At 38.3% G+C, this 27562-nt stretch overlaps 1 protein-coding gene across 1 annotated transcript in view; it reads right to left on the reverse strand.

Moving 5' to 3' along the window:
* Positions 1 to 7904: 7904 nt before the first annotated feature.
* Positions 7905 to 27562, reverse strand: part of ARSJ (arylsulfatase family member J) — a 98851-nt gene continuing 79193 nt past the window's right edge. The window contains exon 2 of the mRNA XM_049786555.1: positions 7905 to 9297. Coding sequence (XP_049642512.1) covers positions 7905 to 9297 — 1393 coding nt within the window. The remainder of the gene's footprint in view (positions 9298 to 27562) is intronic.

Raw genomic sequence — 27562 nt, forward strand, 5'->3', positions numbered from 1 at the left:
ACAAAAATAAAAACACCCCCCCCCCAGGTTTAGTCCTATATTCGCTGTATAATACAGAATGTTTCTGTGCTGCAACTGTATGTACCACAGTGAGCCAATCACAACAAGCAAAGGTTCAAAGGATATACTGTCATAGACTTCCTCTCTGACTCTGGCCCATCTGAGCAGGCTTTTGACAGTGTAGATTCGAGTCCAGAACATTGTCTGATTTGCATGCATCAAAATCCTGCTTGGATTGGCTGAGATAGAGAGGCGTCTGAGCAGCCTGGCAGTGATTGGTGCAGGATCGAGTTGGAAAATTCCTTTCGTGGCAATACCCAGACGATTTTCATTTAGTGGCATATCAAAACGTTTTTCAGGATATACTCGGTATATAAGAAGACCCCGATTTTCAGTTGACTATTTTCGTTTCAAAAGTCGTCCTATACGCCGGAAAATATGGTAAACCTCTGTGGGGAATGTGAAGATAGATGACATAGTTTTAATATTAATTTACATTACCCCAATATATTAGGTTTGAGCACATTTGTATATATATTTTGTGATCATTTATGTGATTATCTTTTGTGAGTCTTTATTTCTTTTTCTATTTTGCAAACTCCTATCTCCATGCATGCCAAGCACATGCTTTCCTGCTGAGTCCCACCTCTGACAGGGAGAATATCTTCCTATTCTTTTCTTATTGGTTATTGAATTTATTCATATATTCCAAAAAGGTTCTTCATTATGTTACCTTGACCGCATAATTTTCTCAATCTCTAGCTTGCATTTAATAGTTTATTGAACTATCATTTATATAACATATCATTTGCCTATTGTGTCTAGTCCAGTGATTTTTAGTGCATCATGCAGTTCTGAAAAATTTCCCACACGTCATTTTTAAAATACATCCATCAGAGACAGTATGGTAATGATACCCAGAGAAAATAGAAATGTGAACATGAAGGACCAGACCATGATAGGAAGCTGCTTACCACAGAGAGTGGTGAGTGAAGTTAGAGAAATAACTACACCAACAACTATCATGATAATGGTAGTAATTGAGGGAGATACAATGCCTGTCTCACATATAGGATGGGGATAGGGAAGGAAAGATATGGGGAGCATCGGTGGTGGGAAGGTTGCATTGGTAATGGAGGTTTTCTTTATATGACTGAACCCCAACTACAAACATGTTTGTAACTATGATACTTAAAGATATTACTATTTTAAAAAATAAAATAAATAAAATAAAATACATCCATCAATTCAGAAGGTCCACCTACCTGTTTGCTGCCAATCCCATTTCAAACTTCAGTCCCAGTCAACCACAATCTGGATTAGAAAATGAGTCTTTGTGGTCTTGCACAGTTAAGGCATGCTGTGAATTTGTTGCTAGCATCTGTGCTAAAGAACAAAAGTCTGAAGTTAAAAAGTATGAGCCAGACCGTTGTTTCCCATTGTCAGGGTAGTTATACTCAACCACCTTCCAGAGTGAAATGCTTTGCATGCTGGGTTAGGCACCAACCTGTCTCATTTCTGAAAAATTTATTTACATTCTGAACAACTGTAAAAGATCCAGTAAGGCAGAAAGGAAGTGCAGCTATAATGTTTCTGTTTGAAACTCCAGAATCCTGTGTTCTGGGTTTCTACTTCATGATCTGACTCCAGAACATGTAGAAACAAACAGGTGATAGTGGGGACCAGCTGAGAACAGAGTAGGAGTTGCACAGTGAGGAAAGAATCTAGTTATAATCTTTGCTAGGAAGGAGTTTTTAAAAGTGTGTGTGTGTGTGTGACGCGCGTGTGTTTGGGGGCATGAGATCAGTTTCAACTTGTAAATAAAATCAGAATTCTGTCTTTGAAATCTTGATTGTTAAATGAATACTTTTATGCGGTGGACTGTTTTATTCTGATGAGATAAAAAGTTCCTAAGCAAAACCTTAGTGAGTTCATTTTCCCACTGGAAGTCAAGCCGGAGCACGAAGAGGTGAATATGAAATATGAATTATGAAATATGAAATGAATGAGACCATACAGAATGCATGGGGACTTGCGTCTAGAAAGACGAAGACAAATTTATTTTTTGAGCTGTGTAGCTTTTAAGGTTGAGGTTTGGAATGCAGGGTGTAATTTGACATCAAAGAGAGTGGGAGATAGTTAGGGAAACAGAATGAAAGACCATGGATAAAATTTGCACATTAAAGAACCGATACTGAAGTTGAAAAGAAGTTTTGTTTTGGGTTAGCTTTGTTTTGGGTAAGCAGGGGAAAACAGGTAATTTTCAGGCAAGTGGGAAGAGAGAGGAGTGTTTTAGAGTTTTTGGGGAAAACTGAAAATTGTTTTACTATGAGCTAAGTTTTGGAAAAAACATGATCTTGGCACCAAGGTAGCAAAGATCACAAGAGCTGGTTAGTGGGAGACTTTTGGTGGGATTTGTACTGTCCTCCTTTGTTAGAAAGAACTTACTAAGGCCTGATTTTTAATATTGGTTAAAAATAAAGAGAGAAATAGTTACAGCCACATATTAGAATTATGGCCAAACAATTCACGCAAAGGGTCAACTGATTTTGACTGCTCTAAGCGGGCCTTTTTGGCAAATAATTCTCTTTCAGGAGTGCAACACTTTTTTGATGTGTGCCCTTCCTGAGTGGGGTGCAACACTTTTAGTATTTCAGACTTACAAGGACAGTGGGAAAGCATTCACTGTCTTTAGAATTCTCAAGACAAAAAAAAAATCATACAGTATTCTTTTTACAGAATCTAAGTAATGTTAAAATTAACCTTGGGTTTTTATTTAATTTGAAATCTACACTCTACTTTTCTTTTTGTTCCTTGCCTATAATGATCCATTAAATAAATCCTACAAAAAGGTGAAGAGTTTATGTTATTTTCTTGCTTCTTTCAGTCATTGGATTTATTTTTATCTAAAACTGCATAACTCACTGACAAAGAATCTAGGATCGTAGCAGAAGGAGAGACAAACATGATATGGACAGCAGAGAAGTATGTTCAAGTTTTGTTGTGTTTATTTGGGGAGGGGGTTGGACCACACCCAGCAGGGCTCGGGTTACTTCTGGCTCTGCACTCAGAAATCACTCCTGGCAGGCTCTGGGGACAATATAGAATGTTGGGGACAGCTACCTACAAGGTAAATGCCCTACCCACTTGTGCTATCGCTCAGAGTATTCTTGTTTGCCTCACTCCCAAGGAGCAATAAGTTGTGTTCCTTGTGCAATAATGACATCACTGCTCAATGAATTGACGAACTTTTAGAAATGCTATAAATATAATATTTATATAGAAATAAAACTTTAAGGAAGCAGAATCTCTGCTTTGCTAACCTAGAGAGCTTTCTAAATTCACAAGCATTGGGGTGGAGAAAGAATTGAATGACTGAAGCACATGCTTGGCATGCCAGAGGCCTAGCATTGATTCTCCAATACTACATGGTCTCCCAGAAATGCAGGCGGTTCATATAAGCACAGAATGAGGAATAGCTCCAGAGCACTCTAAGGTATGCCTCCTTGCTGCAGACCCTTTATCCTAATGGAATAAAAAGTCCCTAAGCATAACCTTAGTGAGTTCATTTTCCCACTGAGAGTCAAGCGGGAGCACGAAGAGGTGAATATAAAATATGAATTATGAAATGTGAAATAAATGAGACCACACAGAATGCATGGGGACTTGCATCTAGAAAGACGAAGACAAATTTATTTTTTAAGCTGGGTAACTTTTAAGGGTTGAGCTCTGGAATGTGGGGTGTAATTTTGGAGATCAAAGAAAGTGGGAGATGGTCAGGGAAACAGAATGAAAGGCCATGGCTAAAATCTGCATATTAAAGAACCGATACTGAAGGTGAAAAGAAGTTTTGTTGTGGGTTTGCTTTGTTTTGGGTAAGCAGGAGAAACCAGGTAATTTTTAGGGAAGTGGGAAGAGAGAGAAATGTTTTAGAATTTTGGGGAAAACTGAAAATTGCTTTACTCCTGAGCTAAGTTTTGGAAAAAACATGATCTTGGCGCCAAGGTAGCAGAGATCACAGAGAACTGGTTAGTGGGAGACTTTTGGCGGGATTTTCACTGTCCTCCTTTGTTAGAATTACTGAGGCCTGATTTCTAATAATGGTCAAAAATAAAGAGAGAGATAGTTACAGCCACGTTTTAGAATTATGGCCAAACAATCCATGCAAAGGGTCAACTGATTTGACTGCTCTAAGTGGGCCTTTTTGGCAAATAATTCTTTTTTCAGGAGTGCAACAGTTCTGATGTGTGCCCTTCCTGAGTGGGGTGTAACACCTCCCAAACAAGTTATAGAATACATAAGGAGCTATCATCCATAGGGTTTCATAACTCTACGAAAATCTATAATATTTTCTATTAATATTTTTTTCACAACATGCTACAAAAGAAAAGATCATCTTTTAAGCCTTAATCTCTCTTGTATTCTGCAATATTAAAAGCAGATTAGAATTAGGATCATTATTTCCTACTGTTAGGTAACAAAACTTAAATAAAATTTGATTCCAATTTGGTGTGATTTTTTTTGGTATTTTAATGCAACTCTATTGGAATAACTCCTCATAATTTTAGGTTGTGTTTTATGTAATAGATATTTCTGCATTTCACATTATTCCTACTATGAGGGAAAAACAGCTATTAGGGATTGTTCGTTTTCATTTTCAAGGCAAAATTGCTAAGTGAAAAAATGGAAGAGTGAAAATGCAAGGAAATATAACTGAACATACAACTATATAATTATTTTATTTAATCATTAAAAAAATCCCACACTGAGTGCAAATACCAGTGTTCATATACCAGCAATACAGATGAAAATCGAGTAAATGCAGAACACTTTCCTAGGGAGGTTTAGAGTCTAGTGAGGTGAGAAAATACAGAAAATGGTAAATGAAATACAATAAGGACAATGGAGAAAGATGAAACTGGGAAGAAGGGATTGGATCTGAGATGCACTAGAGTCCTTGATGAGTGTCTCAGGATGCAGAGGCAGAAATCCTTAGACATACTGTAAGATACATAATGAAGGGATTTGCAGTAAAACCATTAGAACACAATGTCAATGTTCCCATTTTGTTAGAGATTTTGAAGGTAATCTAGGAGTTGTAAAAGTTTTCCCTAAAGTAACTTTATTTAGGGGAGTAAGATGCTTCCTAGTTGTGCCCAGGGAGCTCAAAGGCCACAAGCACTAATTTCTGACCAAATGGGTTGCCAGTTCCATGTGAGAATCTGAGCATTAGGATCAGGATTTAGGACTGCTGACCACTAGGGCCTCTCACTAATGCTTGGGGTCTTCCAGGGCTATACCTGACCATGAAGTAAGTGGTGTATGCAGTAGACACAACCCTTGTACTATCTCCTCAGCTCCTTTGAACTAGGTTTAGTGATCATTTGTCAAACTTACTTTCTCAGAGCTCTTTTCTAACTGTAATGTGAATTCTACTTGTAAAAATTAGAAGATACAACCTATTATTGCAAATCATGTGATTATTTTTGGATGCCAGTAAAAACAAAACAAAACAAAACAAAACAAAATGCTGAAGGCCAGAGAGATGCACAGTGGATTGAGAACTTCTGTACTCAGTCCACCTGGTTTCAATCTCTGATATTCATATTGTCATCTAAGAACTGCCAGGAGTGATTCCTGAGTGTAAAGCCAGGGGTAAGCCCTGAACTGTTTCGCCAAAACAAAAATAAAACAAAATTTTAACAATATGTCTTATATTAAAAATACATTAAATAGTGTTTGCCAGGTATAAACTTCAGAAGTTGTATTTCCTCCCATATACCAAAATTAAAATACATGTTCTAGAAATGAAATATAAAAAAACATTTCAAATGTGACCATTTTGTTCACTTTACTGATTTCAGTTGTGGCTAACAGATGATCACATATGTTTTCTAAGCCTAGAGGGAGCCTTTTGAGTTCTGAGTCGCAGCAGTGTGTTTAATTGCATGCTGCAGGCCAGAAAGCACATTTTTTAAAATCATCATTATAACTTCATACTTCACTGTGCCTGTGAGCAATCTGTGATCTTCTAAGCATAAATTCTAGACCTCCAGGCCTTACAGTGAGGAGAAGGCACTTTAAAGAAAACTTGCGCTGACAGGAACACACATGTATGCTCCCAATGACCCCAATATACCTCATTAAAGAAATGTTCCTTTAGTTCTCCTTGTGCTGTTTTCAAGAGTGAGTTCCCTACTAGCTTCTAACTACTCCTGAAGCTTTTTAACAGGTAGGAGTTTGTATCTTTAGTTTTCTGTATCTCCTACTGGCTCTGCTATTTTATAGGGCAGTAACACCCAAAGTAACATTTACAAATAAGAACGTATTTCCCACTGTAATAACTACCCAGTTATAAACTTCTCTCTTTGCCCAAATTCATATGATATTACCAAGGTAGTCAGCCAGATACCACCTTCAATTTCTTATTGGTATATATTTTGTTTGGGGGCCACATCTGGCGATGCTCAGGGGTTACACTTGGCTCTGCTCTTAGAAATCACTCCTGGCAGTGCGTGGGAAACCATATGGGATGCCGAGATTAAACTCTATTGGCTGTGTGCAAGTCAAGTGCCCTACCTGCTATATTATCACTCTGGCCCAGCTTACTTGTGAAGATGAAGATTGAATTGATGAATTTTTATTTAAATATTAGATCAAACAGGTGAATCCCAGAGATCAGTGGCAAAGGTTCCGGGGCACAGCTGTGCTCCATATGCCACATGAGCAGGGAAGTCCTACTGAGACTGCTTTTGGGGATCCTTGGTGCCTCAACAAAAGAGTCCATTTTCGGCGACCATATAATAACTGATCATTGCATCAGTGACAATGATCATGACAACACAGCAAATGCTACAGTAACAAGGGAATCAGAAGGGGAAACAAAGAAAAACACAATCCTACTTGTTTGTGCCACAAATCATATTAAAAATTAAGGTTTATAAATAAGGTATTTATAATAGAAACAAGAAAGTTATCTTTCAATTCTGTATAAACACTGAATTTTCAAATTACTTTAGGAAATATATTTATCTTATTACATTCAAAACATAATGGTTCTACTCTCCCCCCGAAAGATCTTTTGATCTTCTCTAAAGTCATACAGCATGGCAGTAATATGTAGTGTTACAGAGCTTGGTAATTCACAGGCCACAAAATTAATCTCTTTTGAGTGTGTAGAAAATAAAAATAAAAATTTTAAAGTCATTTATTTGCCTTTTCATAAAGAGGATTTTTTTCTGTAAAAATAAATTAGGTACTTTGTGCTGAAATGCCATTCTATGAAAGTCTTAGTCTTTAGAAAACAGCTACATTCATGTGTTGGCAATGTGCTCAAATATTCTTCTTTTGCCAATCCCTGATTCATGATGAAACAAGGTGGAAGTTCTTCACTCACATATGAGAGAAGAACAACTTGTTTTCTCAGAAAAGGAGATAAGAGGTGAATTGGAATTCATTTTCAAGCACCAAACCATCTCATGATAGAGACACAAAATGAACCTTATTGTTGTTTAAAGCGACTCATTCAAGCTTCCCAGGCCTTATTAGTGACCCAACCTTAGGTCAAACTAAACCCAAGTCCCTTTGTTCTCCCTCTGAGTCACCCCTCAAGGACATGTTTCTCCACAGAAGCTTGTGCCCCTAACGGGATTCAGAGCAGACGTACCCCATCAACTGAAGCACCACAGCAGGCCTTGTGGTCCAGAATAGAAAGAGATGACTGTTTTCCAGTTTCTAGTGACACATCATGAGGGAGTGGAATTGCTCTCCTGGAATGGCCACAATACAGGCAAAGAAGTGCTTTGCTCAAAGCAACTGAGTTGCCAGACCAAATCTGCTGAGTTAAAAAGAACACAGACAACTGAGCATCAGTAGAAGCATCACCAGACAGAATGAACCTTGGCCTAACCAGCCCCTCCTGCATGACAATCTGGAAAGAAACCTGCTCTAGGCCTCTGCTTTCTCGACTTGTTCTTCCTCTGCTTTTTCCCAGCTTTCTCATGTGCTTTCTTTTTCTTGGTTTCCTCTTTATACCACGGTCCCCACACACCCCCATTGAGCCGAGGGTTGCTCCTGGGGTCCGTGGGCGGGTACCTGACTGGCACTGCAGTTCTGTTGAACTGGGAGAGCCTTCGCAGCAGCTGCTTCACCACACCTGGGTACCTGGCTGACAGGTCCACCCTCTCATAAGGGTCTGCAGTGATGTTGAAGAGCCACACACTCTTGCCAGTAGCCATGGTGATCCGCTCGCTGTGCCACCGTTTGAGACCCAGGTTGCTGAAGGACTGAGGGGGAACCCAGTCACTATAGCCTGGGTTTCCTGTGAGCAGTTTCCAGTGCTGCACGCGGATGGCCGACTGGATGGCTGTGTTCCAGATGCCATAACCTGCGGCCAAGGAGCCGCTTTTGGCCTTGGTGTAAATGGGGTCAATGTTGTGCAGAATATCCACCCGGGGTGAGCGAAGGCCTTCACTGATGGTTTCCCAGATGTCATAGCCATCCAGCTGAGTGTCTTCATCAATCTGTCCTTCGGCCAGTGAGATCAGAGTAGGGTACCAGTCCGTGATGTGCACCAGCTCCTTACACACTGTGCCCTTGTTTCTCAGGAGCGGGCTATGCACAAAACCAACGGCCCGGATCCCCCCTTCCCAGTATGTTCCCTTGCTCCCCCGGAGAGGCCAGTTACTTCCTCCCGCTGTGGGCTGGCCACCGTTGTCCGAGGAGTAAATAAGAATGCTGTTGTTGTAGAACCCGTGTGTCTTGAGAGCCACAGTCACGTTGTGGATAGCCTCGTCTAAGCAGGACAACATGGCAGCATACCTGCGCCTGTTGGTGTTGATGATGGACCTATAGTGCTCAAAGTACCTTCCAGGAGCTTGCAGGGGTGAGTGCACCGCTTGATAGGCGATATATAAGAAAAGAGGCTTCCTGGGGTCATGGGAGGCCAAGATTTGCTGTACCCGCTGAGTATACATATGTGTGGAGTAGATGCCATGGTCCGAGTCCCATGCAGCTCTGTCGTTTTCATACAAGTCGTAGCCACACATGCCGGGACGGTCACATTTGTAATGTGTATAGTAATCACCACTTCCCAAGAGGGAGCCGAAAAAGGTGTCAAATCCTCTTCTGGTGGGCATGCATTCTTTTCTGTAGAAACCCAAATGCCACTTGCCAACCATGTGTGTGGAATAGCCAACCTCTTTCAGCTTCTGAGGTAGGGTTGTGTTGTCCAGAGGTATGCAGTTGGGTTGGGTAGGCCTTATGATAGAATGTTGGAGTCCTGTGTGTATTTGATACCTTGAAAGAAAGATCAAGATTTTTTTGTCAGCAGACATGAAAGAGATATTTGACTCAAAGCAATCATTCTTAACGAAATCATCTTTAATTAAGGTCTGTAATTAAAAGTCCTCAAACTAAAGACCTTTTTTATTTCTTATTTTCTTTTATTGGGGGGGTCCACACCCGGTGGCTCAGGGGTTACTCATGGCTATGCGCTCAGAAATCGCTCCTAGCTCGGGGGATCATATGGGATGCTGGGGATTGAACTCAGGTCTAACCTAGGTCAGCCATGTGCAAGGCAAACACCCTACTGCTGCGCCAATGCTCCAGCCCTTCATTTCTTACTTTCAATGAGTTATTTCAGTGATGACAAACTTTACCCTAAATAAAACAAGACTGTGTCAGTATTTATACATTGACTCAAAAGTCTTCCCCTTATTTCATGTCCAACATTGGAAACACATTGAATTCTAAATAATTACTACTGAATTTAAGATTTTACGATTTATCTGTTTTTAAAAGTTCATAGTAGAATTAATTAAAATAAAGCTTGTCTTTTAATTAGGTACATGGCACAGGAAATAAGATAAAGAAAATGATATATAATTCAGATCATTGTGACTCTTATCATCTTTAGTGAAAAGGTTTCATATTAACTTCTAAGTCATTTTCTAAGGATTTATTTCTTAGACCTGCAGTATCAAAATACATAAAAGTCATACTGAGGAAATAATATTTGATTATCAAACACTATCCTTATCCTCTTACATTTCTATAAAGAGAAAGAGATTATTTCTTATTTGCAATATATTGTTGGGTAAAAGCCATTGTAAATGTTTTATCAAGAGCTAAGGACTCCATTTTTCTCAATAAGAGCAGGAAATGAGTTCTCTACTTTTTCCAAAAGTATTTCCTTAAACTCCCCCCCCCACAAATAGTCACAATTAGATTAACCAACCCTTCTTAGACATTACAATTAAAGTAAATGTTCATTTTTGCATTATTCTTTTTCCAAAGGTATTATGTTATTATCTCATAATTATATGCATTTCCAATTAATTCAAAGTTCATAAAAATTTAAATGTGACTGATTTTCTAATTTTGTGTAAGGTTTGAAAGACTATTGAAATAAAAAAATTATAAAAATTTTGAGAAAATATACGTCGTTCTCTGTGTTAGTATAAATGGAAAATTACTTCTTGGAATCAAATTTCAAAGAGTAGTATTGAGATTCAAGTCTTTTTTTTTTTTTTTTTTTTGGGGCCACACCCAGTGACGCTCAGGGGTTACTCCTGGCTATGCGCTCAGAAGTTGCTCCTGGCTTGGGGGACCATATGGGACGCCGGGGGATCGAACCGTGGTCCATCCAAGGCTAGCGCAGGCAAGGCAGGCACTTTACCTCTAGCGCCACCGCCCGGCCCCGAGATTCAAGTCTTCTCCCCAACACACACACATTGATTTAACCTGGAAGGACAACATATCTTGTGTAAATAGTTCTGATACAATGGGAGTGGCCAAAGGGGGGAGCACTAGGTGAACTGGATAATTTGGTTCTTTTAAATATCACCCACCCGGGGGGCCGGGCGGTGGCGCTGGAGGTAAGGTGCCTGCCTTGCCTGCGCTAGCCTAGGACGGACCGCGGTTCGATCCCCCGGCGTCCCATATGGTCCCCCAAGAAGCCAGGAGCAACTTCTGAGTGCATAGCCAGAAGTAACCCCTGAGCATCACAGGGTGTGGCCCAAAAACAAAAAAAAAAAAAATCACCCACCCAAGAGGTAATCAAGATAAATAATTGGATGATGGGATGGGAGATAATAGCAAAAAGGAAGCTCCCAGAAACTTCCACATTCTAGCACTCTGCCTACCCAGATTCAATTCCCACCATCACATATGATCTCCAGAGCTGTCAGGAGTAATTTCTGAGTGCAGAGCCAGGAATAACCCCTGAGTGCTGCCAGATATGGCCCAAAAACAAACTAATAAATAAACAAATAAAATAGGAAGACTTTAATCTCTCTCTCTCTCTCTCTCTCTCTCTCTCTTTCATTTACCTATATCCATAAAGTGGCAAAATGAGGTAGATCTCATGTACCCAGATAGATAGTAGACTCAGGCAGGATTGATATATGCCAGACAAACTGTAGAATTAGGCAAGGCTGATATACCCAGACAGGCAACAGGACAGCAGGCATCTCATCCACATCATATGGACAGAGACTAAGGAAATGAAGGACATCAGGGACCTGCTGTTTAGTCATAGGGAGCCATAAAGAGACCCAGCTTCAAGATTCTGGACTAGGAGAGAGTACACTGGATAAAGAACAAAGACTAGACCATTATATGTTGGAGGTGAGCAGATGGCAAGAGACAGGACTTTGGTCATTTGTAGAACATTGGTCTGGGCTTATGGAGCAGGATGAGTGACATCTTACCTGGGTAAATGGAGAGGAACACTGAGAAGGGACCCAAATTAATCTACTTGAATTTGAATTGTACAATAAATTCTAATTTCTTAAGTTCTGAGTTTTATAAGCCAATAATTCATACAATTATCAAGAACCACCAGTGCAGAAAAAATCTTCCTTTGCATTAACAGTTTGATCTATATAAAAACTTTTCAATAAGAATTTAATACAACTCTGAGGTCTTCCAAAGTGCCAAGTGAACATACTTGTCAATGTTACTATAGATGATGTTATGATGTATGGTTACTATGATGTCAAATAGCATCATCCTGGGTCCTGTCCACTGTAAGAGTAATATCTAGCTGTCACTGTTTCCCAACAGTGTTTCCAATTTTTTCCCATTGTTGTGGCAAATTGAAACATTTTTAACTCCCAAAGAAATAAAGATTTGATTTGATTTGCAAATCAAAACAACAATGAGGTACCATCTCATGCTACAGAGACTGGCATACATAGAAAAGAACAAGAACAATAAGTACTGGCAAGGATGTTAAGAGAAAAGAACTCCCATTCACTGCTGGTGGGAGTGCCATCTAGTCTAGCCTTTATGGAAAACAATAAGGAGATTCCTCAAAAAAACTGGAAATTGGGCTCCCATATCATCCAGCTATAACATTCCTAGGGACATACCCTAGGAACATAAAAACACAATTCAAAATTACCTTTCTCACACCTATATTCATTGCAGCACTATTTGAAATAGTCATAATCTGGAAACAACCCAGATGCCTGACAACAGATGAATGGCTAGAGACATATACACAATGGAATATTATGTAGCCATCAGGAAAGTTGAAGGCATGAAATTTTCTTATACATGGATGAACATGGAAACTATTATGCTGAAAGAAATAAGCCAGAAGGGGAGAGATAGACACAGAATAGTCTCACTCATCTATGGGTTTTAAGAAAAACCAAAGACATTATTGTAATAATGCCCAGAGACAACAGAGATGAGGGCTGGAAGGACTGGCTCTTGATGTGAAACTCACCACAAAGAGTGGTGAGTGTAGTTAGAGAGATGACTACACTAACTATCATGACAATGTTAATGAGCTAGAGAAGTAGAATACCTGTCTCGAATATAGGCAGGGGGTGGGAAAGAAAAAAGACGAGGGTCACTGGAGATAGGAATGTTGCAGTGGTGAAGGGGGGTGTGCTTGTTATGACTGAAACCCAACTACAATCATGTATGTAATCATGGTGCTTAAAGAAAAATAAAAATAAAAATAAAAATAAATAAACATTTAAGGGGATCAGAGTCAGAAAGTGTGGTTACTTTCCTGAATAATTTTTGAACCTGTTCAAATGCAAAACATTCACTTGGGAAACAATTGATTTGGTATAAGAACTTGACAAATAGTAGTGTAGACAATGAGGACATTCGAAATATGAGAAAGCCATAGAGTTAAAAAATTTGGAAAGAGGGGCCGGAGTGGTAGCACAAACGTTAGGGCATTTGCCTTGCACGCAGTTAACCTAGTATGAACTGCTGTTGGGTCCCCTGGCATCCCATATGGTCCTCCAAGCCAGGAACGATTTCTGAGCACATAGCAAGAAATAACTTCTGAGGGTCACCAGTTGTGGCCCAAAAACCAAAAAAAAAAAAAAAAAAAAAAAAGAAAATGGAAAGAGACTCATGGGCCAGGCTATTAATTAATTAAGTCATTTGCTTATGCAGAACATGCATTTGGCCTTTGTTTCTATTCAATTCATTGCATGAACAAACAATTCCAGTTTTTCTAACTTAACTGTATATTTTTCATACCTAGTACGAAAGGCAAAGGGATAAAGGATTGACAAAGTGTGAAATTCTGGACATATTCACACAAGAGAAAGTAGGAGGCCCCTGCTTGTGTGAAAATGTCCAGAATTGGTCTTGATACACAAGAGTTCAGAACTACTAATAGCAATAGAATAGCTTCACATGTAAAATTTTAGTCAGCAGTAACTTACAACAGAAAAGCAATTTCTATGAGAGCAGCTCCTGTGTCAGAGTTTATACCAAACAGGAAGTAGCTCAGAATAGACGTGACCGATAAGGATTTATGTTTGGGGCTCAAATAGACTTGAGTCTTAATTTGCTGCTCTGAAACCAAACTATGTACCTTTGGGTAGTTCTTAAGCGCTTTGATCCCCCCCCCCCCACATACACACACAACATAGGGCCAATAACTCCCACTGGAAATGCTATTGCACTGCGAGAGAGCCATGTCTACTCAGGAAGAGACACCCAGCATCAGACAGTTTTTACTATCAGCTAGGAATTGATACTACTGATAACAAGCATGTTAAAAAGCTTTACAATTTATAAGCCTTCTTTGATACAATAAGACATAGAGTTCTCACTGTAGCAAAGAGAAGTTGAATTTCTTCTGTTTAGGAAGATGAAATAAAGGCTAAAGAAGATCCACATTACCCTTTTCTACCTCTCCAGGTGTCTTCTGGCAGTGATTGGGTGCTATTCCCAGTTTCTAGCACTGCTCCAAGGACAATGGAATGCTGGAGAAAGAATTAGGTATCTCACATATGCACTGGCACCGTGAGGCCTCTCCCTGACTGCTGAAACCAAGGGCTGAATGATAAGGGCTAAGTTTGATTCTCTATTATTGGTAAGAATTAACATCAGCACTTTGGGAAAGGTCAAGAAACAGAAAAAAATTACAGTCTTCAATTGTCAATCTGTTCTCACTTTCTACCAAACTTAAAAGGACTTGAAAGCCAAATAGGTTGCTATGGATCCCAGAAAAATTGGGTGACATTTTGGGGAAAGGTGAGTGGGGCGGACACAATTGTGCTTAGGGCTGATTTCTGGCTCTGTGCCCAGGGATCACTCCTAGTAGTGCTAGGGATTGAACCCAGGATGGCTGTGTGCAAGGCCAATTCCTCCCTCACTATATTCTCTGGTCCTGAAATATACATTATTCATGAAAAGAAAAAGAGGAGAGAGAATACTAATAAGAGCTTATGTTATTTAAAAGTATCTTGCAAATTCTGATAAGCAAATATCGGATGTGCTAACCAAAACCTATCTAGAATAGAATTTTCAATTAAGCAAATTTCCCCAGTAACTGTGCATTTATTTATAAAACATGCACATGCACAACTAGACTAATTTTTCTGCATATTATAAACATAAGAGAGGAATGAAATAAAAATAAACATAAGTAGAATTTCTGTTGTTTATCTTGCATCCTGATCATTCACTGTGGTCCTGTTGTCCTGGCTTGCATGTTTCCAGTTTGGAGACATCCCTGGCACTGAAAGAAGATTATAGATCTAGCTGTCAAGTAAAGCACAGTTGTCTTAGAAAACTGTAATGGTAGGATAGGTCAAAGATCATAGTGGCTTGGACTACCATCTAGTGGCAGTAGAAATGGAAACAAGTGGATGGACCAGAAGTATACATAGGACATCGATTGGGGAAAGAAAGATCAGAGAGAGAAGTGAGAAAGTGAGAATGGCTCTTTGATATGTGGCTTTCCTAATTTGGTGATTGGTGGATAGATCAATTGATATTTTTTTTTCATTTTAAATTACACAAATAAGACAAATGAGTAGCATTCTGAGGCGGCAGAGTTGAAGTCTTTACTTAATACTAAAAGATGAAAACATAAAAAATTCTGAAAAAGAAATATAAAGGAGAAAATTAGGAATGCTGGATGCTCATTTGACAGAGATTATGTTAAGGATATATATGAATTAAAGAAGCATTACAGGCTAGAGTGCTAGAACAGTAGGTAGGGTACTCATTTTGCATTCAGCCAATCCAGATTCTATCCCCAACATCCCATATTGTTCTCCAAGGCTTCCACTAGTGATTCTTGAGTGTAGAGTCAGTAGTAAGACCTGAGGATCATCAGGTGTGGCCAAAAAATAAAGAACTTTATGCAACCACAAAACAGTTTATAAAACCAAGTTTATAATATCATGTTCAGGTATTTGAGAGTTCCTATAATACATTGATATTTAGCTATCAATTTAAACTTAATTGACATGTAAACTTACTATGACTAATATATGTTTAAAATATAATCCAAATGCCTCAGTCCCACTGGTTGAAAATAAACTAATTTTTGGTTACCATCTGGCTACAATGAGATGATCATTTTATATGAACAATAGTTAAAATTTTATGCCAAATTTATGCTAATAAGTAGTCATCATTCTCACTTTCCTGCCAACTTTAAAACTTAAGTGTATCTTTCAGCTTGGCATTAAAGACTGTGAAGAGTTTTGCTACGTTTTAAAATATTTATTTAAACCAGTGGTGCTAGTAGTGAAGCTGTTTCTGAATTTCCTTTTGTCTAAGAATACCAAATGCAGTACGGTTACTTTAATCCAATTTTATATTTAATGCTCCCCTATAAATAAAACTATTAATAAAGGTGAAATGTGATTCCTATGAGTTTCATGCAGACTTTAAATTCCTGGATGGTTAGATAAAGAAAATCAGTGAATAACACAGCAAGCCTGATATTCTAAAGGGAACAGAGATAAGGGAGTGAAATTTATGAGTGATATCTTCAGCTATTTATTTATAATTTAAAAATATTCTTAATTTTCCATATTTTGAATGGTGCTACTTCTCCATTTTCTTCTCTAAGCCTTTTTGGGACTTTCTCTTGTAGTAAGTCCTGAATACCACTGGTGTAACTCCCCCCAAACAAAACAAAACAAAAGATAAATAAATCATGCATAAAGTACAGTCTGAAATTAATAAAATTAATACTGTGTTGCATATTTGAAAGAAACTAACACAGACTATAGAATAAACCCAAAGTCCCAGACTTAGTAGTCAAGTGAAAAGATTGTATTTTGCACAAATAAATTTAGGAAGATAATAGGTTTGATATATAGAAATATATATGTATATTATATATAGAATTATTTATAGAAATATAATAAAACCTGCTCTGTGTTTAATGTGGGTGAGGTGTAAAATAGACATCTAGAATAGTATAGGAGGAAGTCAAAGATTTAAACGTCACTAATGACATAAGACAGAAGGATAAATATAGGATATCATTTATGTGTGGTATTTAGAATAACAGAAGAAGGAATGCAATAGTTTAAATGGGGGTTGTTGAGAATACTTTTGGCCCCAGAGTACAGAGGAGAAGGAAAGAAATTGAATGGGGGAAGAGAAGATAAATGTAAAATAACAGTGGACAGGGGCCAAGAGAACTCAGGCACATAAGTGGTGTTAAAAAAGGACAGAACTAAATATTCAAGCCACAGAATCAAAAACAATAAAATCATAAGGGGCCGGAGAGATAGCATGGAGGTAAGGCGTTTGCCTTTCATGCAGGAGGTCATCGGTTCGAATCCCGGCGCCCCATATGGTCCCCTGTGCCTGCCAGGAGCAATTTCTGAGCCTGGAGCCAGGAATAACCCCTGAGCACTGCCAGGTGTGACCCAAAAACCAAATAAATAAATAAATAAATAAATAAAATCATAAGACCAAAACAAGGAATGGGATGGATTCTGGGAATATTAGTGGAGGGAAGTTGAATGTAGAGGCTCCATTTGCCCTAATCAAACCCTGGGAGAATGGTTTTGAAGCAGGGTCACTACAAGGATTAAGAAAAACAAGACAATACCTCCCATATTCCTTTCCCCAATAGCTTTAGCTATTCATGGTTGTTTATTGTTCCAAATGAATTTCAGAAGTGTTTGATCCACTTCTTTGAAAAATGTCATGGGTATCTTTAGAGGGATCGCATTAAATCTGTACAATGCTTTGGGGAGTATTGTCAGTTTAATGATATTAATTCTGCCAATCCAAGAGCAGGGTATGGATTTCCATTTTCGTGTGTCTTCTCTTATTTCTTGTAACAGGGTTTTATAGTTTTCTTTGTGTAGGTCCTTCACATCCTTAGTCAAGTAGACTCCAAGGTATTTGAGTTTATGTGAGACTAATGTGAATGGGGTTGTTTTCTTAATATCCATTTATTCCTTATCATTATTGGTGTATAAAAAGGCCATTAATTTCTTTTTCTCTCTCTCTTTTTTTTAATTTTTTGGATTTTGGTTTTTGGGCCACACCCAGCGGTGCTAAGGGGTTACTCCTGGCTACCTGCTCAGAAATCGCTCCTGGCAGGCATGGGGGACCATATGGGATGCTGCGATTTGAACCAACCACCTTAGGTCCTGGGTCGGCTGTTTGCAAGGCAAACACCGCTGTGCTATCTCTTCGGCCCCAAGGCCATTGATTTCTTTGTGTTAATTTTATAGCCTGCTACATTGCTATATGCATCTATTGTTTCTAAAAGTTTTTTATAGAATCTTTAGGGTTTTCTAAGTATAGTATCATGTCATCTGACAACAGTGAGAGCTTGACTTCTTCCTTTCCTATCTGGATTCCCTTGTTATCTTTTTCTTGCCTAATTGCTATAGCAAGTACTTCTAGTACTATGTTAAATAGGAGTGGTGAGAGGGGGTAACCTTGTCTTGTACCAGAGTTTAGAGGGAAGGCTTTCAGTTTCTCTCCATTGAGGATAATATTTGTCATTGGCTTGTGATAAATGGCCTTGACTAGATTGAGAATGGTTCCTTTCATTTCCATCTTGCTGAGAGTTTTTATCAAGAATGGGTGTTAATGGGGCCAGAGAGATAGCATGGAGGTAAGGCGTTTGCCTTTCATGCAGGAGGTCATCGGTTCAAATCCCGGTGCCCCATATGGTCCCCTGTGCCTGCCAGGAGCAATTTCTGAGCCTGGAGCCAGGAATAACCCCCTGAGCACTGCCGGGTGTGACCCAAAAACCACAAAAAAAAAAAAAAAAAAAAAAGAATGGGTGTTAAATCTTATTGAATGCTTTCTCTGTGTCTATTGATATGATCATGCGATTTTTATTTTTCTTCTTGTTTATATTGTGTATTATGTTGATGGATTTACGAATGTTAAACCATTCTTGCATTCCTGGGATGAAACCTACTTGATCATAGTGAATGCTCTTCTTGATAAGGCATTGAATTCTATTTGCCAGAATTTTATTGAGGTCTTTGCATCTGTATGCATCAAGGATATTGGTCTGTAATTTTCTTTTTTGGCTGTATCTCTGTCTGGTTTTATCAAGGTGATATTAGCTTCATAGAAGCTGTCTGGAAATGTTCCCGTTTTTTCAATTTCATGAAAGAGCCTGGATAGGATGGGTAGTAGTTCCTCTTGAAAAGTTTGAAAGAATTCATTAGTGAATCCATCTGGACCTGGGCTTTTCTTTTTGGGGAGACATTTGATTACTGCTTTAATTTCAATAGGAAACTTTAAATTGTATTACAAAGCAATAGTTATTAAAACAGCATGGTATTGGAATAAAGACAGACCCTCAGATCAGTAGAACAGGCTTGAGTACTCAGAGAATGTTCCCCAGCTATACCATCACCTAAATTTTGATAAAGGTGCAAGAAATCCTAAATGGAACAGGGAAGGCCTCTTCAATAAGTGGTGTTGGCACAACTGGCTAGCCACTTGTAAAAAAGCAAATTTAGACCTCCAGTTAACATCATGTACACAGGTAAAATTCAAATGGATTAAAGACCTAGATATCAGACTTGAAACCATAAAGTATATAGAACAACATGTAGGTCAAACACTCCATGACATTGAGACTAAAGGTATCTTTAAAGAGAAACCATACTCTCCAAACAAGTGAAAGCAGAAATAAATAAATGAAACTATATTAAGCTGAGAAGCTTTTGCACCTCAAAGAAAATAGTGCCCATAATACAAGAGCCACCCACTGAGTGGGAGAAACTATTCACCCAATACCCATCACATAAGGGGTTAATATCCAAAATATACAAGGCACTGGCATCTAACCCCATCAAAAAATGGGGAGAAGAAATAAACAGACACTTTAAAAAAAAAAAAGAATTACAAATGGCTAAATGGCACATGAAAAAATGCTCCACATCACTAATCGTCAGGGAGATGCAAATCAAAACAACTAGGAGGTACCATCTCATGCCACAGAGATTGGCACACATCAGGAAAAATGAGAACAAGCAGTGCTGGTGGGTATGTGGAGAAAAAGGAACTCTTATTTACTGCTGGTGGGAATGCCGCCTGGTCCAACCTTTGTGGAAAGCGATATGGAGTTATTTCCAAAAGCTGGAAGTTGAGCTCCTATATGATCCAGCTATAGCACTCCTACGGATATATCCTAGGAACACAAAATTACAATACAAAAATCCCTTTCTCACACCTATATTCATAGCAGCATTATTTACAATAGCCAGACTCTGAAAACAGCCTAGATGCCCCTCAATAGATAAATGGTTAAAGAAACTATGATACATATACACAATGGAATATTATGCAGCCATCAGAAAAGATAAAGTCATGAAATTTTCCTATAAATGGATGTATATGGAATCTATTATACTGAGTGAAATAAGTCAGAGGGAGAGAGATAAACACAGAATGGTCTCCCTCATCTATGGGTTTTGAGAAAAATGAAAAACATTTGTGTAATGATTCTCAGAGACAAAATAGAGGAGGACTGGAGGGTCCAGCTCCCAACATGAAGCTCACCACAGGGATTGTTTAGTGCAGTCACAGAAATAATTACACTGAGAACTATCATAACAAAATCTGATTGAATGGGGGAAGTAGAATGCCTGTCTAGAGTACAGGCTGGTGTGGGGTGAAGAGGAAGGACACGAGATATTGGTCATGGAATGTTGCACTGGTAAAGGATATTATATATATATATAAATTATCTTATATATATATAAATCAAAAAAAAAAAAAAAAAAGAAAAACAAGACAGGGGCCGGAGATATAGTATGGAGGTAAGGTGTTTGCCTTTCATGCAGAAGGTCATTGGTTCGAATCCTGGCATCCCATATGGTCCCTGAGCCTGCCAGGAGCGATTTCTGAGCACAGAGCCAGGAGTAACCTCTGAGTGCTGCCAGGTGTTACCAAAAATAACTCCCCCTACCCCCCAGAAAAGAAAAACAAGACAGAAAAAAACAAGGGAGAAAAGTGTGGGGTCAGGGGGCTTCCAGCCTCATGGACTGAGAAAGTCAATGTCCTCCCTATACAATCTTTTTTACTGACCAAACTCTATCCACTGGGGGAAAGGCCAATGTAGTTAATAGGCAAAATTACTTAGTGCTAATAAAGCCTAGGTTGGTCACTGATCAAGCCTAGATAGGTCTTTACATTTTCAAAAGGGATTGGTGAAGGGAGGAGGAAGCTAGGCCAAAGTCTCTGTTTTAGGGAAAGAAGGATGTGGGCTTTGTGCATATAACAATAGCTGATCCTGGTAGTAGGATTGATCTTAAAACACGTATGTCTGAATATCAACTATGAATAACTTTGTAAATCACAATGCTTTAAATAAAATTCATTTATAAACATTAACAATTCACTAGTATATATAGGCAATAGGTGAATTCTTGGAAGCAAATGATCCCAGGTAAAGATTGAGTAGAGACAGGAAGGTAGGAGTCCAGAAAATCGCCTTATCTGGTGTTTTTCAGCCTCTCCACCCCTGTGACCTGGCACTGTCTTTGGCACTGGTCCTTATAGAATCAAGAAGTTATAAGCAAGGTGATAAATTTGTGGCTTTTAGCATTTTTACACCTAGGTTTTAGCACTAATCTAGTAGAACCATGGATGAAGACCACAGATGTATAAGAAAAAAAGTAGTGTCATGAGGTGACATGAGTGGTTACGTGAGTCATTGCCAAGTAACAGTGGTTACATGAGTCATTGTCAAGTAAGAGAAATTAAAGAATGAAAAAATTAGCTAGACTCAGCAGCAAACCTGTGTGGCCTGATTAAATATATTTGAGTAAAACTGGGTGGGACACAGCCTGAACTTTCAGGAATGACGTTATGAATGGAGAGTGGAAAAGTTCAGACGCCCATCTCAAGATGTAAGTGCTTGTGTGTGTGTGTGTGTGTGTGTTGTACAGGTGTGTGTGGAGAGATAGTGAACCTTCTAAAACAATCCCTGATGCAGAGCAGCCAAAATGTCAACCATACACCCAATTGTCAGATATGATTCTTTAATTTCAAGTAGATTCACCTGCCTTGGGAGAAATAGCAGCTTTCACTTAATATTAATTTTGCATTAAATAAAATAATAATAAAATTAATTAATCATGCAATTAACAATTATATTAATAATTTTAATCCAATATTAATATAGTTCATAATTATTATGGTTATATACCATAAGAAACAATGATAAACATACTTGACTATATAATAATATAACATAGATTAATTTATCAAAAATTTAAATGACTATTCTTTATTAATATTTATTCCTAATTTAATAATGTCTTATTCTTTAATTTAATTCAATATAATAATAAATAAAATTAAAAGTCAAATGAATACAAATACTTCTGTATCTCATTTAAAAATGAATGTTTTGGGGCCGGAGAGATAGCATGGAGGTAAGGTGTTTGCCTTTCATGCAGAAGGTCATTGGTTCTAATCCTGGCATTCCATATGGTCCCCTAGCCTGCCAGGAGCAATTTCTGAGCATAGAGCCAGGAGTAACCCCTGAGCATTGCAGGGTGTGACCCAACCCCCCCCCCCCCAAATGAATGTTTTTCCTGAGACCAGAGAGTCTGTATACTATACAGGTCTAGGCAGGCCAGACCTAACACTTATTTCCCTCAGATAATCTACAGCCCATAAAAGAAAACAGCAAAACAATGAAGTAACTTGTAATACCTCTGCCATACTTTGACAAGTTCACTCAACTAGAAAAAATAAACTCAAAATCAAATATACCTCTAATCATCTCTAACACAGTAAGTTAAGCAGACCTCTTTATTAAGCAACTGAAAACTTCAACATTCTAAGCTAACAAATGCAAAGAAATATGGGTAAACTAAGGAAAACACTAGCAGCTGAGAATACAGAGAGAAATCCTAGCAAGTTTCCTGGTCCATTAAAATGCAAGAGCCAATAGATGTGGACCTAAAAGTGGCAATAAATGTAACAACAGAAATCAAGGAATCACTAGCCTTTGAAATTAAGAAATCCATCAATGAGCAATTAAACAAACTCAAAGAAGAAATTTTACAGAAGATGAGAGAATCCTTACAAGTGGATAAGAAAAATAAAAAGAATCTTAGCAAGCCATAATAGCAGAATTACATTGTTGGAGAATCACATAGAGAAACTTGATGAAAAACTACAAACTAACAATGACAAAGAAGTCAATAAAAACAAAAGGTAAAATATTGAAGAAAAATGTTAGGTTCTTAAGGAGCAAAGACAAAATAAATAATCTAGGGATTATAGGAATACCAGAAAGAGAAGAAAAAGGGAAAGGAGAAGAACAAGTAGTGTGGAAAATAATAGCAGAAATTTTCCCCACACCACTGGAAAGAGACACCAGTACAAAACTGAGAGGCCAAAAGGGTCCCTAATAAAAAAGGCCCTAATAAACCAACACTGAGACATATAGTAATCCAAATGGCAAAAACAAAGCAAAGCAAAGCAAAGCAAAACAAAACAAAACAAACAAACAAAAAAAAAACAAAGAGAAAGAGAAATTCCTTAAAGCAATAAGGGATAAAAAAAAAACCCTCAAGTACAAGGAAAGGAACATAAGAATCAAACCAGATTTTCCATTTGAAACCATTCAAGCAAGAAGACAGTGGAATAACATATTAAAACTATTGTTAAAGAAACTTCCAACGTTGAGTCCACTAAGAGGCAAAACTCTCATTCATATGGGAGGGAGAACTAAAAACATTCTCAGATAAAAAGAAGTTGTACTCTTTGTGCTAACCAAACCAACTCTAAATAAACTACTCAGAGATGAATTACACAATTCAAATACCCAATTGTAACAACAAACACCCTACACAATACAATAACACAACAACCTTCTATGTCAATAATCTCCTTAAATGTCATTGTACTAAACTCCCCCATTAAAAGACACATAGTAGAGGATTGGATCAGAAAACAAAAACCAAATATCTGATGCTTGCAAGAAACATACCTAAAAGAACAGCATAGACACAGCCTTAGAATAAAAAGATGGAAATAAATTATTCAAGCCAATGGAAAACAAAAAAAGCTGGGACAGTCATTCTTATAGCAGACCAAATTGCATGCAACCTCAAAAAAGTGCTCAGAGATAAAGTGGGTCACTTTACTGATCAGGGGAACACTAGATCAAGAAATACTAACTCTGACAAACATTTATAGACCAAATACAGAGCCAGAAAAATATGCAAGACATGTGCTTGCAAATCTGGAGAAACATAATGAAGTAAATGTGATAGTAATAGAAGACTTCAACACACCACTATCATCACTAGACAGATTCACCAGACAGAAGATTAGCAAAGACATAAGAGCCCTAAATGAGAAACTAGAATAACTAGGACAAATGAACCTGTACAGGGCCTTCCACCCCAGAAAGTAGAATACATATTCTTCTCAAGGGCACATGGAACTTTCTCTAGAATAGACAATGCCTTAGGATATAAATCTCACTTGCACAAAAGCACAAATATAAGGATTATTAGAAGCACCCTATCAAATCATTATGCAACAGAGTTCAAGATTGTTTGTGAAAAGAAGTTGTGGATAAAAAACCCAACACCTGGAGATTAAACAACATGCTGCTCAACAACAGCTATATCAAAGAGAAAATCAAGGAAGAAAAAAAAAAAAGATTCCGTGAGACGAATGATAATGAAGAAGCAAAACAAAAAATGATAATGAAGAAACAAATTTTCTAAATTTGTGGGATACAGCAAAAATTAGGGGGAAATTCATAGCAATGCAGGCATGAAAAAGGAAAATGACAAAATCATCAGTTTAAAGGGACACCTTAAGAATTTGGAACAATGGGGCCGGGAAGGTGGCGCTAGAGGTAAGGTGTCTGCCTTACAAGCGCTAGTGTAGGACGGACCGCGGTTCAATCCCCCGGCGTCCCATATGGTCTCCCCAAGCCAGGGGCGATTTCTGAGCTCATAGCCAGGAGTAACCCCTGAGCGTCAATCGGGTGTGGCCCAAAAACCAAAAAAAAAAAAAAAAAAAAAGAATTTGGAACAAAAGCAGCAAAGAAACCCAAACACAGTCAGAAGACAAGGAATAATGAAAGCCAGAGCAGAAATAAACAACATAGTAACAAAGAAAACAATACAAAATATTAATGAGAACAGGAATTGGTTTTTCGAAAGAATAAACAAGATAGACAAATGTCTGGCAAGACTCACCAAGAAAATAAGGGAAAACACCCAAATAAATAAGATCACTAATGAATGGAGCGAGATAACAACAAAACCACAAGAAAGCCAAGACATCATGAGGGCTTATTGTGAATAACTGTACTCTGTTAATTTAGAGAACCCAGAAGAATTTGATAGGTTTCTGGAAAAATATCATCTTCTGAGACGTAATAAGGAGGATGTAGAAAGCCTAAATAAGTCAATCACATCTAAAGAAATTGAAACAGTAATTAAGAAACTCCATGAACAGACATTAAGATCTAGATTTTTTGCGATTTTTTCTTAGTAATGCGATTTTTTATTGCGACTATTTGGTAAGTGAACTATTGCGAATACTTTGCGCCTAGCGTAGACATAATTTCCGCTGCTCCTTTGTGTGTGTGTGTGTGTGTGTGTGTGTGTGTGTGTGTGTGTGTGAAATCCCTTATGCGGCCCTGCCTCACCCTGACTTTGCCTCCTGCGGCTCCCAGGTAAAGTGAGTTTGAGACCCCTGCTCTAAACCTTAAAAAAAAAACCCACTTAGGGCCCGGAGAGATAGCACAGCGGTGTTTGCCTTGCAAGCAGTTGATCCAGAACCAAAGGTGGTTGGTTCGAATCCCGGTGTCCCATATGGTCCCCCATGTCTGCCAGGAGCTATTTCTGAGCAGACAGCCAGGAGTAACCCCTGAGCAAAGCTGGGTGTGGCCCAAAAACCAAAAAAAAAAACAAAAAAGAACAAAAAACAAAACAAAAAAAAACCCCACTTAAACTTTTGAGGTTAACTTAAACTAATATGCATATGCATGGAAATGTAAAAAAAAATACTATGCCTTCAAGTTTAAGGAGTTACATACATTTTATGGCTTTAGATTGCTTTGTGTACCACTAAGAAATGTTATAATGTGCTAAAATCTGGGGTCTTGAGGGACAAAGTAATCGTACATGGGGTCTGTTTTATTTTTCTTAATGTTCTTTGTAAGTTCAAAATGAATGTGTCAGCAGGGGGATTTCTTCTGAGAACTCTGTTTTTGGGTGATTGTCCTACTGTAACTTTACCTTGTCCTCTTTCTTTGCATCATTGTTCACATAATTGAAAAAAATTAAAAGCAAAAAAAAAAAATTCATATGGAACCACAAAAGATCCAGGTTAGCCAAATCCATCCTGAAAAACAAGAAGCTGCAGTCTGGGCAGAGGTGTCTTGTCTGGGTCCTTTTTTTCCTCAGACCTGAAGGCTCCTACTGAAGTTCCTGGGACTGCTGCTCATGAGTCCACATGCTCCGAAGACTGGGTGGGAAGTTACCAAAACTGAAAGTTCTGGAATAATTTTTTTTATAAAAGAACCATACCTTCTACATTCCATTTAAAAATAGTTATACTCCAAAAAGACTACCAAACATCTAAAAATAGACTCCTTATGTATACACATTATCCACAGAATAAAATTACAAAGGTATATTTAAAATTAGTTACATTTAAAAATTATTTGTTGGGGCCCGAGCAATGGCGCTAGAGGTAAGGCATCTGCCTTGCAAGTGTTAGCCTAGGACAGACCATGGTTCTTTTTTTTTTTTTTTTTTTTTAATGCATAATTTTTTTTATTTAAACACCTTGATTACATACATGATTGTGTTTGGGTTTCAGTCATAAAAGGAACACCACCCATCACCAGTGCAACATTCCCATCACCCAAGTCCCAAATCTCCCTCCTCCCCACCCAACCCCCGCCTGTACCCTAAACAGGCTCTACATTTCCCTCATACATTCTCAATATTAGGACAGTTCAAAATGTAGTTATTTCTCTAACTAAACTCATCACTCTTTGTGGTGAGCTTCCTGAGGTGAGCTGGAACTTCCAGCTCTTTTCTCTTTTGTGTCTGAAAATTATTATTACAAGGGTGTCTTTCATTTTTCTTAAAACCCATAGATGAGTGAGACCATTCTGCGTTTTTCTCTCTCTCTCTGACTTATTTCACTCAGCATAATAGATTCCATGTACATCCATGTATAGGAAAATTTCATGACTTCATCTCTCCTGACAGCTGCATAATATTCCATTGTGTATATGTACCACAGTTTCTTTAGCCATTCGTCTGTTGAAGGGCATCTTGGTTGTTTCCAGAGTCTTGCTATGGTAAATAGAGCTGCAATGAATATAGGTGTAAGGAAGGGGTTTTTGTATTGTATTTTTGTGTTCCTAGGGTATATTCCTAGGAGTGGTATAGCTGGATCGTATGGGAGCTCGATTTCCAGTTTTTGGAGGAATCTCCATATCGCTTTCCATAAAGGTTGAACTAGACAGCATTCCCACCAGCAGTGGATAAGAGTTCCTTTCTCTCCACATCCCCGCCAACACTGTTTATTCTCATTCTTTGTGATGTGTGCCATTCTCTGGGGTGTGAGGTGGTATCTCATCGTTGTTTTGATTTGCATCTCCCTGATGATTAGTGATGTGGAACATTTTTTCATGTGTCTTTTGGCCATGCGTATTTCTTCTTTGTCAAAGTGTCTGTTCATTTCTTCTCCCCATTTTTTGATGGGGTTAGATGTTTTTTTCTTGTAAAGTTCTGTCAGTGCCTTGTATATTTTGGAGATTAGCCCCTTATCTGATGGGTAT

This window comes from Suncus etruscus, chromosome 14 (genome assembly GCF_024139225.1).
Source record: "Suncus etruscus isolate mSunEtr1 chromosome 14, mSunEtr1.pri.cur, whole genome shotgun sequence".
NCBI classification, from domain to species: Eukaryota; Metazoa; Chordata; class Mammalia; order Eulipotyphla; family Soricidae; genus Suncus; species Suncus etruscus.